We start from the raw sequence: 20,821 nt of genomic DNA on the forward strand, positions 1-20,821 counted from the left end.
GCAGATCACTGAGGTGTGTAGCATGAACCGCACAAACCTGTGTGAAGCAGACACCTGTTGTCTGACTGCTTTAGGAGCTGCTGTGGGGTTTTTATTTGGTCCAGAGCTTTGGGAGTTGCTAGTTTAGAGAATTTTGAAATTAAGTGTAACAAGGAGCTTTGAGCATGAGGTGTCACAAAACTAAAAATCGAAAAGTTCTCTAAGGAAAAGATGGTACCAGAAAAAGAATATACATCTATACAGTGTGCACACCTGTATACACATATACTCCTGTTTCATGCAGAAAGCTTTCTAAATAAAAACATACAAAAAAATAACCAGTGCCATACATTATGTAAACTCACAAGGCGTACTTTCAACAGAAATTTGAGGCATAAATTAAAAGAATGGGAGAAAGAGAGACAGAGAAGATAGCAAAACATTTTAAATATAGAATTTGCACAATTGTTTTTGCTTTCTTTTTGTTAAATAAGAATAAATAAATTCATTACATCCATTCACATACCAGTTGAAAAAACAATAAATTATTTTATTTTTTTCAGTGCTGTGTTGCCTTTTTTTTTTTTTTTTTTTTTACAATTGTGATCAATCCACAAGATTATTCCCTCTGCCCCTTGTGATAAAACTGTTTCCACAGGAGGGCAGCTAAATGTAATTTCTTCTATACCGTCAAACCAAAGATCATAGGCTTCTTCCTAATGAGAATGTTATATTTGAGAAGCAGATGTTCTAAAAACCACTGATGCTTAGGGGTCCAACTCCACCTAAGGGCACTGGAGATGTGTCCCAAAAAAAGTCAGCAGTGAATTTGGTATGGAGGATTGTTTCTTTCTATGCAAAGAGCAATACCCTGGGTTTCTAATTCCTACATGCATTTTATGAATCCTGCTTGGCAGCACTCGGCAGTAATGTAAACAATGACATAACAGTGTGAGTGACAAGGAGTTTAGTTGAGAACACAAGTTAAAATGGCAGTCACATATCTTGCACCAATTTTTCATTCATCAGTTACATGAGATAGGCATGACTGACAAAAGCAAGGTTTTGAACTGGAGTCTGATTACAAAAACCAGCTCAAAGCCAAGTGCTAACTACAGCGGGCTGACTGAGTTTATCTTACACTTTCAGAGTTGCTTCCCTGGTCTGTCCCCTTTGCCCTCTCACCATATGAAGGGAACTGCTTTTTGCTCACACTCATTTGCTTCACTATATGGTGATAAGGGAAAAATCAATATAGTGGTTAACTTGCATATTTATTTATTTTTTACAAATAAACTCTTTCTATGAAAAAACATACTCTTGATTCAAGGAAGCTTTAAATTTATACCCGTGTATGGTATTTCTCTTCTGATGCCTGTATAGCATCCAAAAGCTTTACTTACTCTGTTGAATATATAATAAATTACTACTAGGAAGCAAACACAAATACTTGAAAATCCTGTCTCTATTATGATAAAACACAGGAAAAAAAAAAGCCACTTAATACAGCAGCTGTATGCAGAGACAAATGTTAACTCTACACTGAGACTGTCTCCTTATTCATCCTCTCATGATGGTTTCTATTTGTTATGAACTTTTTTGAGAGATTCTAGAACATGTGTAATACATATGTAAGTAAACAATTAGATTACTTGAAAGTAAAATATTTCAAAGTGATTTTATATTAATAGGTAGAGAAGGCATAAATCTTTACTCGGCAACTATTCAGAGCTTTGATCTCAGGTCTTAGGGTGGGATCACAGACTAAGTAGGGAATTTCCTCAAAATCCACAATTTTGCATAGGACTATTAAGAAGAAGGCCACCTCTTTTTTGAAAACTGAAGACAACTAGTAACATTAGTTGGTAATTCATTTTGACAGAGAAGGAGGCCCTGCCCCTCTGACTGTTTATTTAGAAGAGGGTGCAAAAATAGATATTTCTCCGGGTTTCACATTTGTAGATGTAGCAATCTTATGCTGTTTTGAAATCATCACATGATTTCTTAGAGTTCATACAAACATGCCACAGTTGCAAAAACATGTTTGTGTCAGCCTGAAGTGAGACCTGCCCTTGCTACAAATGCCAACAAGTTTTCTCCACTGATTTTGTTATTGGGATTTCCAGAAAAGCCTGGGGTATTTCAGTGCTTGAAATATTAGTATTTCAGTGCTACTGGCTTACAGCTGGGAGACTTGTCTGAAAATCCTCCTGCAGTCTCATACTCTCCAGTGTGGATGAACGAAGGAATAAAAGACAGATGGGATTCTGTTTTCATCAGCCTATAATAACAATTTCTTTTGGTACCTGTTATTCTAGGGCTCAATTCAAAGCCTGCTGATATAAAAGGAAGCAATTTTAACAGGGTTGCTATCAGGCCTCCACCTGCTACTTGCATAAGGTGAAATGCCCATCCTTGGTCACAGAACTTTTACCAGGCAATAACGGGATTCAGAAGTTGCTGCCAATAAAAATTTTTACCAGCTACTGCCTGTACTGTGGAAACAGTCTTATTGATATTGGGCAAGTCCTCCACATCCTGATGTGGTTTGACTTCCTAGTGACCCCTCTTCCTCTCAAATGTAGTAGCTATACAACACATGAATGCCTTCTATAGCTTTAAAAAAAACCAAAACATACACAAAACAATCAGAGAAGACAAATAGTTACAAACTTTTGCTGGTAAGATGAATACCAGAGTTAGACACGATGGACAAAACAGTGACAAAATATTAACTGCTTGCTGTGTTTTTTTGACCTTTATAGCCTCTTCAGAAGATGTAGGTACATTACACATTGTTAGGTTCCAGGTGGAAGCCATAGAGAAAATAACAGAGAAAGCAGTTGAACACAGTCTCAGAATATCTGAGCTAGGAGACCCTTGATTATCTTACCTGTAATTTTTGGTTCTCTAACTAGTTTCTACAAAATACAGTATGTCTTTGTTTTATGGAAAGAAAAAGCTAGCAGCTATTGTTCATCAAAAACAAGGACCCCAAGCTGTGACATGGCTGTAACTAGTGGAAGATTTACAAGCAAAGTGTACAGAAATTCCTTCTAGCAGCCAAATCCTCCTTCTGTGTGTGTCTGACATACACGTGGCAAGGAGTCACTGATGGTGCTGGTATTTGAGCAATATGAATGTGAGGACCCCTGGTCTGCAAGCTGCTGCAACGCTCCTTCTGAGAACTTTTGGTGGAAACACAGTATTTGTCATAGAATAATGATCTGCTGTCAGGAAATTCCTAGCATGAAAATGCGTTTCCTCTTGTCAAAATCAAAAGGTACTACTTTTTAAAACCAGCAGCAAGCTCTTCATTTTCCAGTAAAACACCTGCAGCCCTTTCTGAAGAATGGACCAAGTCCACAAGGGCTGCATATGTACTTTGGTCAATCACTTTGCTTATGTAGTTTTTCTTTTGATTTTTAATAGAACCAAGTGATATAAAGTGACATACCAAATGGAAGATATTTACAAAACAGTATAAAATAAGCTAGCTACTGTGGTATTGTGGATACATGTGACATTTTCTAAGGACATACTGTATTAGAGGTAGGTGAAAAAGGGGAGATGATTCTGTAACCTTCAAATATCCCAGGATCCTCCATTCACTAGTTTTTCTTCTTTTGCATTATTTTATTTTGTATTTTTGCAGACACAGAGGGCGTGTAACAACTTTAATGCTTAAGTTTTTTGACATATTAAGATCACCCTACTATTACTTAAAGCAGTGCACATCTTCATTTGGTCCAAATAGGCAGATTCTGCCCATAATTTGAGACTGTATGTAAGTACATTGAAGCCTTTGCTTCGCTGTCTGGACAGACCTAATACCAGTATGTCAACAATGGCTTACTCAAATCTCTTTTAAAGAAGATCACAACCACAGGTTAACACTTTTTCAACAAGCACTGTTTAAATGCTGACGGTCTCTGAGAGAGAAGACAGCCCTTAGCTAATTTCCCATGCCCGTCTTTGCACTGTACAGTCCTGGTGTGCCATCCTGTGTCACATGTTCGAGAACAAGAAAGCCATGGCCCCGTAACCCAGCGGGGTTGCATCAGCTGGGGAGTTACTTTGCTGCTGCTGCTGCTGCCACTGCCAGTGACAGAGTTAGTCATTTGCCCTTGCTTCTTTGGCACGAAGAAACTGTAGCGGACGTCCACTGGTTGAGTGGGATCAGTTGCAAGTATCTGCACAATAAGAACTTCTTTTGTGGCAGAGTGTCCCATTGCGTGCAAGAAATCACCTTTGTGACTCCAGCCACTGTAGTTCATGACAGTCCCATTGATGTCAATAATTGTTTCTGAAGTGGAGATCATATATTTGCCATTTACAAGGTACTCACCGTTTTTCTTTTTCAGGGCCAGGTAGGCAGTGAACCTGCTCTGGTCCTTAGTCTTGAACTGCCGAACTTTGATGTGGGTTGCCCCTTCTGGGATTTTCACTACATCTGTGTAGCCCTTGCTGAATGGAGAGAGAGAAAAAAACCCAAGAGTATTCAGTAGCTAGTGTGAAATAAGCCTCAAGTATTACTGCAAAGCCTAATGGAGTCACTGGCATGACACATCTTGCTTCGTTTTAGTTCAGGCCCTAAATCCATCTGGCTTGAGGCTCATCTAAGACTAATTTCACAAGGCTCCACTGTTTGTCTATTGTTGTGTTCTTATGTCTTTGAAGAAATTTCTACCACACTTATTTCAGATTGCTTAATCTTCAGCTTTAGTAAAGATTTTCTGTGAGTCAGATACAAGACAAATGAAAAATAACAGATAGCTTATACATATTTCAGTAAAGGGTGGGAGATATGAAATACGATGCATGCTTTGCCTGCCAAGGAAAGATAATGAGATATGCATTGGTTACAGCTGTTTCTTGCTGTCTTTGCTATCATGATGATTAAGGAAAGCACAAGCAGAGTAACAGCTGGGTAGAGATACCTTGGGAACATTTTAAAATAATCTTGACATTGAGAAAAAAATTGTATATTTTGAAATTCATAAAGCCAAAGATTAATTGTCAAGTGTCTAATAGGTGCACCTGAATGTTTAGTTTGTAACCAGCCAGAGTCCTCTCAGTTGCTACTTATGAAATATCATAATTCAGACTTAGAAAAGTATATTTAACTCTTCTTCTGAAAGTGACAAACATCCAAATCTGCAAGTGTGCTGGAACATATCACTATCTCAAATACATTATTTATTTTAACTTTACTGATACACACAAAAAAATACATAGCTGTATGCTACAAATCTGGCCTCACTAAAATTCATGGAGTCCTTTTAACATTTTTGCTGGGGACTAAATCACATCAAGTGTATCACACAGTCTTCTTCATGTAGAGATTCCAGACGTGTCAATATTTACAAATTGGAAAGGATTTGGTTTATATAATTACTAATTTGGATGCAACAGTTATTCTTTTTGGCAGAGGTGTCTTGGCATCCTTAGGTGAATAATCATTAGTTTACCAGAAAAAAGATGTGAAGTTTATTTTTAGAATAAATTCACTCTTAGAGGCATTTTTGACTGCGATAAATCAGTATGCCAAAATGTATAGAAACAAAAGGTCATTTCAGGAGTAAGATTTCACCTTCCGGTAGCTTTCAATATGCTTTGTAAGACATTGGAAGATATAAACAAACATCAAGTTTCTGTAGATTTGAAAAGATAATACACAAATGCAGTCATGGATACCGAGTAGAAATTGTCAACTGAAAGGTTCTAAAAGTAAAAGGCTAGAGCTGTCCTGTGAAAACTTGGAATCTATATAAATCATAATTTTAAAAAAATCCTCATTTTTCCATGTATCTTAAGAATTTAAGAGGGAGGGAAACAACAGTTCAGACAGAAGGCAGACTTACTTGACATTGATATTTCAGTACAAAGCTTAATGCTGCCCTCAATGTGATCGGGGAAAACCCTGCGGGTGGTTCCTTTTATTTTACTTGCATTAAGTTTTATTGTATTTAAAAGTTGAACTCTGACAGCAAAATGTCTTATGAATAACTGCTATAAATATTTTGACTTCAAAAAATATCCATCCAGAGATCGATACTATGCCAGTGGATGTGAAGAGATATAGCAAATGCCATGTTTAAACCCGTGTTTATTTCTGAACTCTCATCTAGTCAGCTAAGCTCCATATATACTCAGTAGTGTGAAAAGGTATTTTGAGGCTATAATCCCCCTCAGCTACTCAGGAAGACTTTCAGAGCTGTGTTCTTCTGCTGTCTGTTTCAGTCCACTAGCTATGCAAGGAATCTGTCCCTAAATCAGGTGGGATGTCCTCGTTGTTATACAAAGTTAGATGACATGAAGCACGTTCTCAGCAAGTACCTTGCTAGCACAGCATCATCTGCAAAAGGCAGCATTTCAGAGATACCCAGATTATTCTGACCTCAACAACTTCCTGATTCACCTCTCTCTTCCCTCTCGTCTCTCCTTGAGAAACCACAGCCACCTGACCAGTAAGATCAGCAAGTAGCACAAGATGCCATGCCCTATTCTAGGGCAAAATTCCTATTAATGAATGGGCTGCTCACCCGTGTCACTGGCACTTTGTTCAGAAATTAACTGGGCACAGAGTTTTGTCAGTTAATTTTTTGCCAGTTTTGGGGTAATGTTAAGAGGCCAGTTGTAAACATCTGTAAAGTGCAATAAAGCACATGCAATGTACATGTTCTCAGTCTTCATAGGAAATTAAGCTGCACTTAGAGTCAGAAAGCAAGCAAGCACATATCAGAGTTGCTCTTTGCACAAGATACATTTTCTAAAACTCAGGATAAATACCTCTTTTTGGTAAAGGTTCCCATGACTTTTGTGCAGCTGGAATTGTCTCCTCCACACACCCCACATTTGTCATACTGGAGCTTTGAACCGATGATGCCATCGCAGCCAGTTCGGACGCATTTTCCCCGGACACAGACTGAATTACTGTACGGTCGACATTCGGTACCATCAGTTACCTGGGCAAGCAAATGACTGCTAGTTAGAACTACTGTAGAAAAGATCTGCCCTTGTGAATCTGACTGGCAAAACCCAGTTACTTCTTTATATCACCCATACAGAAAAGAGTGCCAATGCTGACAGCCCGGACTGAGTTTCTCTTAACATTCTCAACGCACAAGCAGATGAAGTTTAGCAAAAGGCTGGAAGCAACAACAGGTAACTCCACTGTAAGACACTAAAATGACCCTGGCTTTAATTATGATCTCACAGCTTATTAATAATATCAGCAACATTACTTATAGATAGCCATGCATTTGAGCTATCTACTTCTAAATGTTACCTTCATTATATTTAGAGGCAGAAAACTGCAAAGCATGGAGACATATCAGTTCTAGTTGTATCTAATATAGCAAACTGACCACAAGTCACATCTATACTGGCTGGCTAATTATTCTGTATTAATTGTGTCTGTAAGAGTTACTCTGGATTCCCTTAACATAATCCAGGGTAAAACTTACTCCTGAACTCATAGCACATTTTCTCCAGAAAACCCCAGAAAGACAGATGACTCTCCACCCAGAAACCCCTTTATCCACCACTGAAAGCAAACTAGTGCAGAGCACACCAAGAGGCCCATCATATTCATGAATGGAAAATGTCTCCCAGTATGATGTCTTCCATTTTAACGTCACCAATTATGACGTCTCCCTTTATGATGTAGCCCATTATGACGTCTCCCTTATATGACCTCACCCATTATAATGTCTCCATTTATGACCACTCCTGCTATCATGTCTTCCATTATGACTTCTCAGAAGTGGAAAAAATTATCTCAGAGGCCAATTCCAGTGTAATGAATAACCAGTGGATCAAACCATTAATCACACAGTTAAATCATAGAATCATAAAATCATAGAATGGTTTGAATTGGAAGGGACTTTACAGATAAACTAGTTCCAACGCCCCTGCCATAGGCAGGGCCACTTCCCACTAAACCAGGTTGCTCAAAGTCCCATCTAACCTGGCCTTGAACACTTCCAGGTAGGGGGCATCCCAGCCGCCCTGTGCAACCTGTTCCCATGTCTCATCACCATAACACTTAAGAATTCTTCTTAGTGTCTAACCTTAATCTACCCTCTTCCAGTTTAAAACCACTTTCCCTTGTCCTATCACTACAAACCATTGTAAAATGTCCCTCCCCAGTTTTCCTTTAGGCCCCTTCAGGTACTGAAAGGTTGGTATAAAGTCTCCTTGGAGCTTTCTTTTCTCCAGGCTGAACAACCCCAACTCCCTCGGCCTGTCCTCACAGGAGAGGTGCTCCAGCCCTCTGACCATCTTCATGGCCCTCCTCTGGACTTGCTGCAACAGCTCCATGTCTTTCTTGTGTTGGGTGCGACAGAACTGGACACAGTACTCCCGGTAGGGTCTCACAAGAGTGGAGTAGAGGGAGAGAATGACGTCCTTTGACCTGATGGTCATGCTTGTTTTGATGCAGCCCAGGATACAGTTGGCTTTCAGAACTGCATGTGCACATTGATGGCTCACATTGAGCTTCTCATAAACCAATACTCCCAAGTTTTTTTTCACAAAGCTGTTCTCAATCCAGTCTCCCCCTAACCTGTAATTGTGCTTGGGATTGCCTCTACAATGGTATTTGAATTGTACGATTAACTTCTTTTCCCCTGTTGTAGGGTAAGATTTCTAAGACACAGGACATTTCTAAACTAGAGCATGAAATCATGATTGGGGATGTCATTACCTTTTGAGAAAATACCACGTAATAGCCAGTTCCCTTGGCTCGGCAGGTGAGCTTGCAAACATCTCCGGGAAGTACTCCAGCATACTTGGGGACCCATTCAACAAATGTCTTGACACCCTTTGAGTCAGACTGATAGCCGTTCCTTGCTTCACACTGCTCTTGTCGAAAAGATTTAGCTGTAGAGTTATTCATATCATTAGTGACTATTTCAGATTATGCTGCAAACATCATTATGCCCAACTATTATTCTAACCTCTTTCTTAAGTAATTTTGAAGATATGTCACTTTACCTCTTTACTTAGAACTGGCCTTCAAATCCTTCAACTGTTTTAGCTTGGAAATCTTCCTGTGACATAATAAGCATTAAAGGACTAAAATTTGCACTATGGTTCACTTTTCCAAAACTGACATTTATTTCCAGGCAAGGATCCCTTCTGCATGGCGTCATGGTGGGTTATGGGGGAGGAATGATGATATTGTACTAATGATGAGTTGCCTCAGTAAAATACATTTTGCAGAAACTACAACGGACCTTCGTTCCTTCCTTTCTCAGTGGGGGTTCAGTATTTACCGCCTACGGACCCAGAGGCTGGAGCACAAAGGCACTTTGGCACTCACCGTTGGCTGGGCAGGGCGCGACGTTGCAGGAGCGGTAGATGGCCCGTTTGCCGGTGCAGTACCGGCCGTTGTTCCTGGGAGCCGGGTTGTTGCAGTGACGATATGCGAACTGAACTCCTCCGCCGCAGGTACGGGAGCACTGGCCCCAAGGACCCCAGGACCCCCAGTTCCCGTGGCTTGAAGCCTGAAAAATATGGGACAGTGGGAGGTAAGGACAACAGCTGTGTGCGAATAAAGGTGCTCCATCTCAAATACACTGCTAATGTTTTCTAAGTTGCAGGCAACTCCTTGGTCATTTTAATCAGGGATAACAGGTCTTAGAAGGCTTCTTTCCTGCAGCAGAGTTAATTTCTTTTATCTGCACATCAACGACAATTTGGCACATTGCATGCAAGGGTGGCACTAGGCCTTGTTCTGAAAAAGCCACCCTCAGCCTGGTTCATGGGAGACAAACATGCACCAGAAGTAGTGTTCACAGTCTTGTGTGCTGCTCTAATTTTATTTTATTTTTTTGCTATTCCCACCAACAGGCTCCCTTAAACTAGATCCAGGGGATTCAGCTCCCAGGATATGTTCATAAGGATACTCTGTGATTAATTAAATGCAATTATTGTGATGTATAGGCATTGCTCTGAATTACTACCAAAAGAAGTTGTCAGATATAGTTTGCAACTCTACTAATTTCACTCCCTAGATGAGTCTTGCAACCACTCACAGACACTTCATGAAAGAGCAAATAATGGGTGTTAAAAGGGCTGTACCCTGATTAGAACGACTCACATAGTTTGCAAATATCTTCATAAAGCTCTACAAGTTCATTCCTCTCCTGTGGGTAAAGGAGAATAGGCAGAGCTACAATCTACCCAGTTAATTTAGAAGTATCTGAACTGTGCAGCTGACAGTTCTGAAGAGCCTGAAGACCCTTCAGTATAAAAGTTGAAAAAGCAGACTGTCACTGTAGGTACAAATTTTTCTGCTCCAGAAATCGCTTCATCAATCTTTGTCTCCACTAGAGTTAGGGCTCTGTGGCCTTTCATATAAGGACTATAAATTAAATGTGCAGATTTAATTTACCTTGCAGTTCACTGCCAGGAAGTCAGGAAGCTAAGAATATTGTCTTTGACAACTTTTCCGTATGTCCTGAGACCAGACTTATGGAATGGGCAAATCCTCTACTCTGAAAGGATGCTCTTAGTTTTTGAGGAATGAAGGCTTTCGTATTTCAAGAATTAAACAGGCTTCCAGAAACTCAGAAGCATTTTTCCTACATCTCTCACCAATAACACTCCAGTTACTTGTTAAAAAGTAAGGCAGCTTCCAAACTGAGTTCCATAAAGTCCCTTTCACTCCCACAAAAATCAGCACCTTTGAGGATCACGCCTTCTAGAATCCCCTAGGGTCACAGCTGGTAACTTACTGAGTAGTATTTCTTCTTGGTTTTGTCAACACATTTTCCCTGGAGGCAGATCCTCCCTTTTCCACATGGCGTTCCCTCCACAGCAGGAAGCTTCTTAGTCAGACACACCATCTGACCTTGGCGAACAACTGCACACCAGAGGCGGGAGCACACATCCATACCAGGACACACTGTGTACTCAGGTCCAAACGCCAGTTTGCACTGACGAATGGCATCATAGGTTTGTCCCGGGAGCTCCTCAGGGCCCAGGATCTGCTTTCTTGGTTGGTCCAGCAGACAGTTACCTAAAAGAGCAAACCAACCTATTATTACTCATTTCCTAGTTTTCTCTGCAGTGCTGCAAATCTGTCGTTCAAGTTAGGCAGACTGATGACAGTGAACCTCATTCAAAGGATGCTGATGTGAATGGAAAGGTTGTCTGAGGTGTCATCAGGTTTTGGACAAGGTCATACTATTACAACTGTGTTCTCACTGAGCAGTATACCAAGTGTTGAGCTGTCTGCTTCTGGCTTGAGGACTTCCCTTTGGCCTTTCATCCTGAATTCCTTTACTTGAACTGAATCTGAACACATTCCACTCTAGTTATCGATTTGTGATTTAAGGAGTGATCAAGACTCATTGCAAAGTACACAGAAGTAGTCATTTGAATTTTGAGACAGAATATCAGAAACAGTAAAGCTTCTAAAGGGATGCCAGAAAAATCACAAAAACCAGACTCGTAACTAATGAGCCACTTCAAAAAAAAAAAAGAAAAAAAAAAAGGAGAGATGAAAACCCCAAGAGTTAAAAGAAAAATAAGCTGCATATCAAAACTAATGGTGGCAGCAAATCTGGACTGGGCTTCCTTGTAAGGAATGATACTTGGCTGCTTCTGGAATCAGTTTGAAGAGAGCTATCCACTTTATACAAAAATACATAAATAATAGGAAAAAAATAGCATTAACATAAAGAATTCAATGTGTTATGAGATACATTGTAGAAATCAAGATTTGCCTGGCACTCTAAAAATAAGAACTCACATTTCAGTTCTAGAAGATCTACCAATAGTTTTTCTTCCTGTTGAAAAACTTACTTGTTGACATGCAGAAATATTTATTCAGTGTAACCTCTTTTACACTTCATGAAAGGGATATGTGGTCTGGGCAAGCTTCACTTATCCTTGGCCAAAATAACTTACCACAATTTACCTCACTTTGGAACCTACATCACTGTTCCTCAGTTAGTCTTTTTTCACCTATGACCTATCTATAAAATCCTCATTATTTACACAAAACTGGGACAGAATTTCAAGTGATGGCAGTGAATTTAAACAGATTAAATACCTCTTATCTCTCAATGGCTTGTGTCTTCCCTGTAGAACACAGACGTACTGCAATTGTTCTTTTCTTCCTCTTAAGACTAAGGCCAATGAGCCAAATCAGCCAAGAATTCTTTCTGCATCATCACTTACTACCAAAAAACAGTCTTGTTAAATTTGTTCCATTTGTCCTTTGCTGACCCTGATTTATCCTAGTCTTATCTTTAATACGGATTATGCTGACATTTTTAATGAAGACAAGGTGTGCCAATGCTAACTGATGAAACAGGTGCCACGAGAGAAAGATAATTAGAGGCACTCTAGTGTTCAAAACCTGTTGCAGTGTAAAATATTAAAGTCATGGTGGAGAGTGAGTATGCACAGATTTTTTTCTCTAGTTTCTAGAAAGGACGTAATTGGCAACAGCTGCTGGCAAAAACACACTTTGTAAAAGTAAAGAACAGCAGAAGTCCTACTTTATATACCTTGTGATAAAGGGAGAAAGCTAGCTAGTGTTAGGGAAGTGATGGGAAGGCACAAACATGTCAACATTTAGTGATATACATTGCTATTATTTATATACCACAATGTTTACCAAACTTCCAAATACAACCATTATTCAGTATTTTAAAACATCCTACCAAAACATATATTTCCCATGGCAGACACTGATGCCCATCACTGATATCTACCATGACTGTAAATACAAACTTACAGAAAAAAAGAAAAAAGGAAAAAAAAAAAAAAGTCATATCCTTGCATATACTTGAGTAGTTAACACCTGTTTGAGTATTCATCACATGTGAATAACAAACAGTTCTGAGAAGCTTACATGGCACTATTCTCATTTTTTGTCTGGAGTACCAAAGAACATCTGTAAGCCCTGGAATAAACCACTATTGTTGTCTGATGACAGTGTTAATTAAGCCATGTCATTATCTCTCCTTGATGTTACGTGCAATATATCTTGGGAAAAAAAGGCAGAATAAGATCTGTGCAGGAAGCAGATAACCAGGACATAAATTAATTAAAATAGAAATAGTCCTTGTTTTGAGGTGCACAGAGCACCAAGCACTCTGACTAAACACAATAAATCTCAAGCAATCATACCACAGGCTGGTGGTTGGCATGACAATAAAGGCAATTAGTACCTTAGAAGAGGGTTGGCTAAAAGCAGATGGAAATAAATGTCACTGTCTTCTGGACACTAACTCAGCCTTTTCTGCTGTCTGGGGTCATCTCATGAGCATAAAACAAATGGTGATATCATGACAATGATGTTTATAGTTCTCAGAGTGGGCCTCCGGAGACAGGAAATCAGCACCTTGATCCTCTCCAGACCTCCTGGTTGACCTTGGATGAAACATTTATATTGGGATTTATTTAGCTGACTCTAACTGTATGCAATGCTGGTGTCTGCAATTCAGTCAGCTGTCAGATGTTTCAGTACTCAGACAAACGAGTTTATAGTGTAATTCAGCACCACTAATGCAACTGATGAGATCAGTCAAAACATTGATGCCATCGATTAGATGCCCCTGCACTATGATAGGAACTTAAATACCTAGCTTAGGAGCACCTACCTATGTAGTAAATACCAGCATTTTCTAAGATGACTCTTCTCCCCAACATCGCTTTCCAAATTTAAAAAATAGGAACGTCAGTACTTGACAAAATGATGTTAAGGAATTAAGAGTCAAGACTGATATTTGCTGTTACAGCAGTATGGACTAAACATCTATATTTATATGGGAAATTTAGTTAAAGCTTTAGTAAGACATTGACTGTTCTTTTTTAGTAAAATGCTGTTCACAGATCCAAACTTCTGGACTTCAAGAATACTCCCTTATGGCTACCCATAAGGAGCAGCAGACTAAGCACTTTAGGTATGTCCTCACACAAACGCTGCTGTGCCCTGTTTGTCACAAAGCACGATTCATAAATTCATGCCTGTTAAGACCAAAAGCTCAGTGCAAACTGCTTATGCTACTTATCAGAGAATAGAAGCATTTCCTCTTGTTCAATGTTTCCCACATAAGCTTCCTGTAACTCTGCAAAATCTGGTCACAAACGTCCTAAAACAAAGCCTGGAGTGTGAATAGCTGTATTCCTCCATTGCACCTGCTATTTTCTGCTTTCCTCAACTACACTATGTCTGCACTACTGCTCAAAATTACACCTGGATGGTTAAGTTTTTTTTTCCTCTGCCTAGCAGCACCTGAGAAAGAGAGGATTTTCTCATTTCTGTGGGAAGATTACAGGGGAGCTCCTTCTTGAAAATAGAGGACAACACTGTACCTATAAACTAGTACATCTGCCCCAGCTAAGGAAAAGTCCAAATTCAAAAAGCAGACACATGCTTATTCTAAAGGAAACATGGAAATATGGCACATTTGCATTGTTTTATTATCAGCAAAAAGTTATCTGAAAGGCAATCTCATGCTCTACTAGGATCCTGTGGTTTCTGGTACACTCAGCATACATTACAAATTGGAATTATGGAGCTAGGAATTAATTCACTGGCAGGAGGAGGAAAATGAAACCAGAAGCTCCCTTCCTAAAATAGGGCATGTCCTTTCAGCACAATAATTTGAAGAAACTACAATTTAAATAATTGCCTTTCATTTTTACTTCACAGTGTTTGTGTTAATTCAAATATCTGATTTAAAATAAAGAACTGAAAAATTATAAAGTTCAACAGAAAAGCAAGACTGTTACTTAGAAAAGGTCTCTGAAGGCCTGATCTATCAAGTAAAGATTTCCTAAACATTGTATATTTTAAATCACACCAATAGCATCAGTAATAAAATAAATTCCCAGAGAACTATGGACCTCTATGAGGAGAGGTTAAAATTTTCTTTGTTATCACATAAATAACTCTTGTAGACTACATGCCTGAGCGATAACTACTCCTGAGTGTTAGAAAGGGCAGTGTACCCTAACCCATGCATCTACTAAGCCCTTTACATGCAACAAAGAATCCATGACTTTGTGAAGAGGGTCAGCAGCTGAGGACTGCCAAACTTAGTGCACTGGAAAACAGCACTAATGTTGAACAAGGAGACTATAATGCAACTCTGAAGGACCTGAAGCTCCTGCCTACTTTTACTGGAAAAAAACCCAAACACCTGGCAGAGTTTATTCTTAGACCTATAGGACTGATTGTTACAGCCCCTCCTGATTTCCACACTGAGACTGGGTCCAGTTCATGGATAAGGGTCCAAATTTCAAGTATCCTCCCAGGTGAAAACAAGCTGAAGGTGATGTGGGTGAGAGAAATGCTCTCTTTGATTGCTTTATTGTTGGAGAAAGTAGCTAGCAGGTTACAAAAAAAAGGGAAAAAATGAGAACAACCTTTCTACTTGCCTACAGGAGGAGCGGACCAGAACAGAAAATGCAGTTCAGAGTTCCCTGCACTCTCTAAGGGGTTATTCGTGGACGGTGAGGACGTCACTTTTTTTTTTAACCTCAGTGTACCCCAGTGCATTGTACTTCAGCAGCTAAACTGAAAAAGGAAAAGTTCTCTTCATATGTGGAAACTAACTTCGTAATACAAAGTCAATGCCAAGGCAGTATGTACTATAAAACAGGACAGTACAGATTAATGGATCTAATAAAATTGAGACAAAAAATGAAGTAATTCTCCAATAGAGGGAAACAGGATAAATTATTTCAGAGAGCACTTAAATTAGCTGACAAAATACTTAAAAGCAAAAAAAGCTTTATATTCAGCAGACATACCATACTTTCTATCCATAAGCATTACAGTTACCATAACAACTTGATCCATTCACTCAATTATGTCATTTTTATCTCAGCTTTTTGGAATTTGACTGGTTTGTTTAAGAATTGCCGTTGCTTTGGGAGCACAATGAAGACTTTAAAATTCATTAAGTATTCAAGACTATGCTTTTTTATTACTGCTTTTGGAAAATGAAAGTTTTGGAATTATTCTCTAAAGGGTAAATGACATAGTTAACAAATATTAGTTACATGACTTGGAAGGTAAACTCCTGGGGCAGAAGTAATCTTTTATCACATACAGCACAGAGGAGTCTTAATTCTTGCTTACAGCCCCTCTCCAGAAACATAATAAATACAATTACATTATAAATTTTATAAATATAATGGCATTATAAATATAATAGATTTCATTAATGGTGAAAAGAACAGATACAATCTGCTCATATGTGTATTCTAATGCTAAATAAATGATATCACCCATTTTCATTTCTGTGAGGAAAAAGCTATTTCCTTATGTCCTCTCTTTATAGTATCCTCTCAGCTCATACCTGTGGCATTTGGGAAGAGAGGACTAATTTAATACTTTTAAAAACAACCTCTCCATGTTTCAAATCAAATTATTGCCAACACACACACTCCGTCAGCTGTTTCTTTTCCTTGTATTTGAACCATGCAAAGGGAGGAGGAGACGCCGTCAGCCTTTCAGACCTTTGCCTTGTTTTGCAAGCAACTCCAAAATAGTCCCAAAGATAAGCAAGGAATGAACAAACTGGTAGAAAATGTTCTTATTGCAAAAAGAGATCACAGTAAAAACTAACATGGAGCTAAGACAAGGTGTGATAATACATACCATGACCATCATCGAAAAATTCTGTTATAGTTGCTGAAGTACATTTGGACCAGGGTTTTGAAGCATCAATGCTAGTCAGAATGGAGGACATCAACCGCTTATCTTCCATGGAGCCAAAGCTCTCCTCACAAAATTTGGAGTCGTCATGGGAAAGCCCAAGCAAGTGCCCTACAGAAATGAAACAAATCAATAAAATGTTATGACTACCCATAACAGGGTTTACCAGCTAGAACTCACAGTCAAGGGAAAATGAATTGTATAATTCATTCTCAAACTTTGAACAGCAGCCACTTGAAACGTGGTATCTCTACTTGAAGACAAAAAACCTGTGACAGTTTACACCCTTACATATAGCAAGGAAGTAATGCCATCGGCTGATGTGTCATCGAACTGTGCCTACTGAAACCTGATAAAAACTAAAGGGAACTCTACTCATTTTTATTAGTAAAAAATTTATTTCTTACTGTTTTTTAAACCATCTTCAGCACGAAAGACTAATACTCTGTAAAGATGCTTTGCAACTGCCTAGGAAGTTCTTTCTAAAGAATGACATCTTTCTAAATTGACAAAAGTGCTAGCATTTTACAAGCTAACTGTATGTAAATTCCTAAAATACACTCCTTGCTGAAGGATCAAAAAATATGAATAATGTTTTCAAAGTTTCTGCTATGTAGAGAGTCTTGTTTTGTGGATGCCAAGAGGAAAGACATGGAGGCAGCACTCACTGCTGAGCTGTCTGACCAGGAGTCTGTGTTAAGGCTGCATGATATCAGAAATAAGGGTTTCTGCCTTGTGAAGAAGTCTAGGTATCATCTGGCAGCCTTACTCTCTGTGTTGCTGAGGATGGAGCTACAGAAAAAGCGACAAGAGGAACTTGGTCTGTCACTTCAAGTTGTACCTGTGATGACTGAGAACAACCAATCTGTCTTCTGCAGTTATTCAGTCCCCACTGAAGGGGAGATGGAAAGGAGAACAGAGAAGGCATTTCTTTCTTTCTTCCCCACATTTACCAACATCATGCACTACAGCTACTGTTTGAATAATAGGTTGTGTAGTATTACAAATGTTAGTAAGAATTTATTCAAGGAAATGGGGTTAACACTGATGAGAGAACTTCTTCCCTGTTACTATTGCTGCTAATTGTTACTGCAATGCTTTATCAGATGTACATTGCTGCAAAAACACAGTGAGTCAGACTTTCATACAGAAGGCATGTCTAATTACTGATGTGTTTTATATACAAGATTTGGTTGTTTTTTTTTTTGTTTTTTTTTTTTTTTCTGCCAGGTTAAACCACCTTCCTTTGGTAATACTTATTATCTATGGGGCAGATAATGCTAATTTTATTCTGCACTGAGACACCTGAATAACAGGAGGTACAGTCAAGTTTTAATCTGATATAGCACTATATAAATACCTACTCTGAAAAGATGACAACATCTTTGTTTTGTTTAAGCCAAATGTTGGTGTTGAGAAAAAAAAATTACCTACTAAGATTATGATTTCAAACAGACACATTTCTCTGACAGAGTAACCAAATAATCAGTGCATCACTTCTAGCCTATGGAACAAATTCTGTGGAAGTGTTTCAGGCTAAGCATTTAATGAATCACCAGCTACTGTGCCAGTGAGGACTCCCTCTGACCCTGCCAAAGTCTTAGACACCAGATAGGGGAGTCTTCAGGAAACATAAAAATGGTGTTATTTTTGGCTTCCACTCTATCCAATGTTATCACTATGCTTGTATTTGTGCTAATGCACGGAGTGGCACCAGGTCACACCTCCTGTCTGAGAACTATGAGCAGAATTGACAGGTTAATGAACCTCAACACATGCCTAGTAGCAATATGACTAGCAACATTTTCTGCTGATGTTAAATAACTCCTTGTAGCATGTTTCACCAGTGTTCTGCTAACTTAAGCAAACATTTACTAGAGAGGGCTATAGCCCTATCCTCTAGCTTTTGTTGACATACACTTGAACATACGTTGTGGCTCCCCATTTAAATAAGAACCACCCACACACTGCTTTGCAGAGCTGTTCAGGAGTTTCAGACAGTTTCCTGTACTTTACTTGAATCTGTGCACTTGAATATGCATACATTACCTATCAATTATACAGAAATACTTGCAAAAAATTACCTCAGCAAACAAGAAAACACCATACTGGTTGACTTAAGTCTCACTCTAGCAACCTCTCTAAGGCAACTTGTCTGCTTAAAGGTTGCAGGAAGAATGCTTTTGTATTTAACATCCCAAGACTTCTCATAGTTATAAAACTGCAAGAAATTAATTCACTGCAGCATGTTTGAGAAATAAGGTAATGCAGTTCTGTCAGTGGAGAAGGAGTTTAATTTCTGAGGCATTAAACAGCTCTGGGTGAATAACAAAAGCTGGAGGTTTGTTCAGAAAGTTTGGCTGAATAACATCACATGGCACACAATGCGTGTTCACTGTAGGATATGAATAATAGTTGGGTGCAAACCAGCAATTTGAGAACTTAAGTTGTTTTTTTTTTTTGAAAGCTCAACATTTTATAGCACTATTCAGAACTATCCAAAAACTCTGTGATGTAAAGGATTCCATCTTGTCAAGCAGAATGCAAATTTCTTAACCTCCACAACCTCTGATACCGCTCTGCAACACTCTACCCATTTAAGATACAACATCACTCTCTACAGGAATCCCTTCCATAACCACATTTCACTCATTGTAACTTTGTTCATCTTATGTGGCAGACATCGCACATGAGCACAGAACAAAAGATGTAACACAGTGCTGATATGTACAGTTTCTGTTAACACTGTTAACACTGTTTCTGAATGTGCAACTTGGACATCTCTGGTTTACTCTGCTCCCTATGACTAAAAGACTTTTCACACAGTGCTTGTGTGTGTAAGTTCCTTGTACTAGCTTCATCAGACCTGGCTTCAGAAAAACCTTTCATCTTTTCTTTATTTTCTTAAGTATTTCTGTTTTTCAGCCCCCACTTCTCCTGCAGTACAATTTGTAAGCAACCTCCATGTAGACTATCTACTGTCAGAGAAATGTGGTTGCACCACATCAAACTAGGAAATTCTACAGCTGGGCAATGCAAACTCCCCTGGAGCAGGCCAGGGAGTTTACAGTGCTTTAGCTTGCTCCTGGCTTCCCTACCTAAAGATGGTATCATTTATTTCCCTCTCTACTCTCAAACATGTGCTGACTCTGCAGAGGACGTAGCTGCTGAGTTGTGGTCTGAAGTTGTCGTTCTGCCTATCTCCTCCTCCATATGCACAAAAAATTATCCTTCAGATATGAGACAGCTTGCAGCCAAATTCCAAGTTCTTCACTTTTAGCAGAGAAGCTGCAAATTTTTCCATAAAATGATTGCAAATTAGTCTCTCAGAAATGTCCGGACAGTTTCTGTGGAGTAGTTCAGTGTAAATAAATAAAATTAAATGCTTCTCAGGCAACTACTCAGCACAGAACATTTCATCCCAAATACTTTGGCAAAAGCACAGAAAACTGAAACAGGGTCATCTTCTGGAAAGTGTCAAGCTACTGGCTTTACCTTTGATTAGAGTGCATCATAACTTCTATACTTTACAATGATAAATGGGGTCAACTGAGGACACACCTCATTAACGGTGTCTACTTTGTCATATTAAATCAAGCCATTGTTCTCATGCACAACAAGAACTAGTCACTTACTTGGCATACTTAAGCTTTCTGAGAAGAAGCTTTTCAAAGTATTTGGGAGACTCTCACTTTAAAAAAAATAATTTTAAAAAGTAGAAAAAATATGACAAGGAAGGAAGCAGTTAGGTAGTGAATAATTTAAAAAAAACACAATTTCCACTGTCAGTATTTAAGTTTCTAAATTAGCTGTCAGTGATATTAGTGATGGTAATATCTGTTCACAGTATTAAATATATTAATTCTATCTCTCCATACTGATTTGCCAGTTAGTTTTCCATGTATGATTACAAACAATGCAAATGCAACTTTCAAAGAATTTTATGAAGCTAAAATTCTTAATCCTTATCACAACCTAAATTTCTCTCCATCCTAACTTTTTGTTTTAAGGCATCCTGATCAAACTTAAAACAGATGAAAATATATGACAAACTTCCAATGACTTTTAAAACTGTTTTTGCTTTCTATTAGAAGTAATCAAAATTGAAAGTATCACAGTGATTCATAATCTTGAAATACTGCCTAGAGA

General features: G+C 38.7%; 1 protein-coding gene across 1 annotated transcript in view; it reads right to left on the minus strand.

The window, feature by feature from the left end:
- Nucleotides 1-3,869: 3,869 nt before the first annotated feature.
- Nucleotides 3,870-20,821, minus strand: part of ADAMTS5 (ADAM metallopeptidase with thrombospondin type 1 motif, 5) — a 39,966-nt gene continuing 23,014 nt past the window's right edge. Inside the window, exons 4-9 of the mRNA XM_009994989.1 lie at nt 16,616-16,783; nt 10,725-11,008; nt 9,308-9,491; nt 8,690-8,865; nt 6,772-6,947; nt 3,870-4,446 (exon numbers count right to left, since the gene is read on the minus strand). Coding sequence (XP_009993291.1) covers nt 3,870-4,446; nt 6,772-6,947; nt 8,690-8,865; nt 9,308-9,491; nt 10,725-11,008; nt 16,616-16,783 — 1,565 coding nt within the window. The remainder of the gene's footprint in view (nt 4,447-6,771; nt 6,948-8,689; nt 8,866-9,307; nt 9,492-10,724; nt 11,009-16,615; nt 16,784-20,821) is intronic.

The sequence above is a fragment of the Chaetura pelagica genome, unplaced genomic scaffold (genome assembly GCF_000747805.2).
Source record: "Chaetura pelagica isolate M959 unplaced genomic scaffold, ChaPel_1.0 scaffold313, whole genome shotgun sequence".
Taxonomy (NCBI): Eukaryota; Metazoa; Chordata; class Aves; order Apodiformes; family Apodidae; genus Chaetura; species Chaetura pelagica.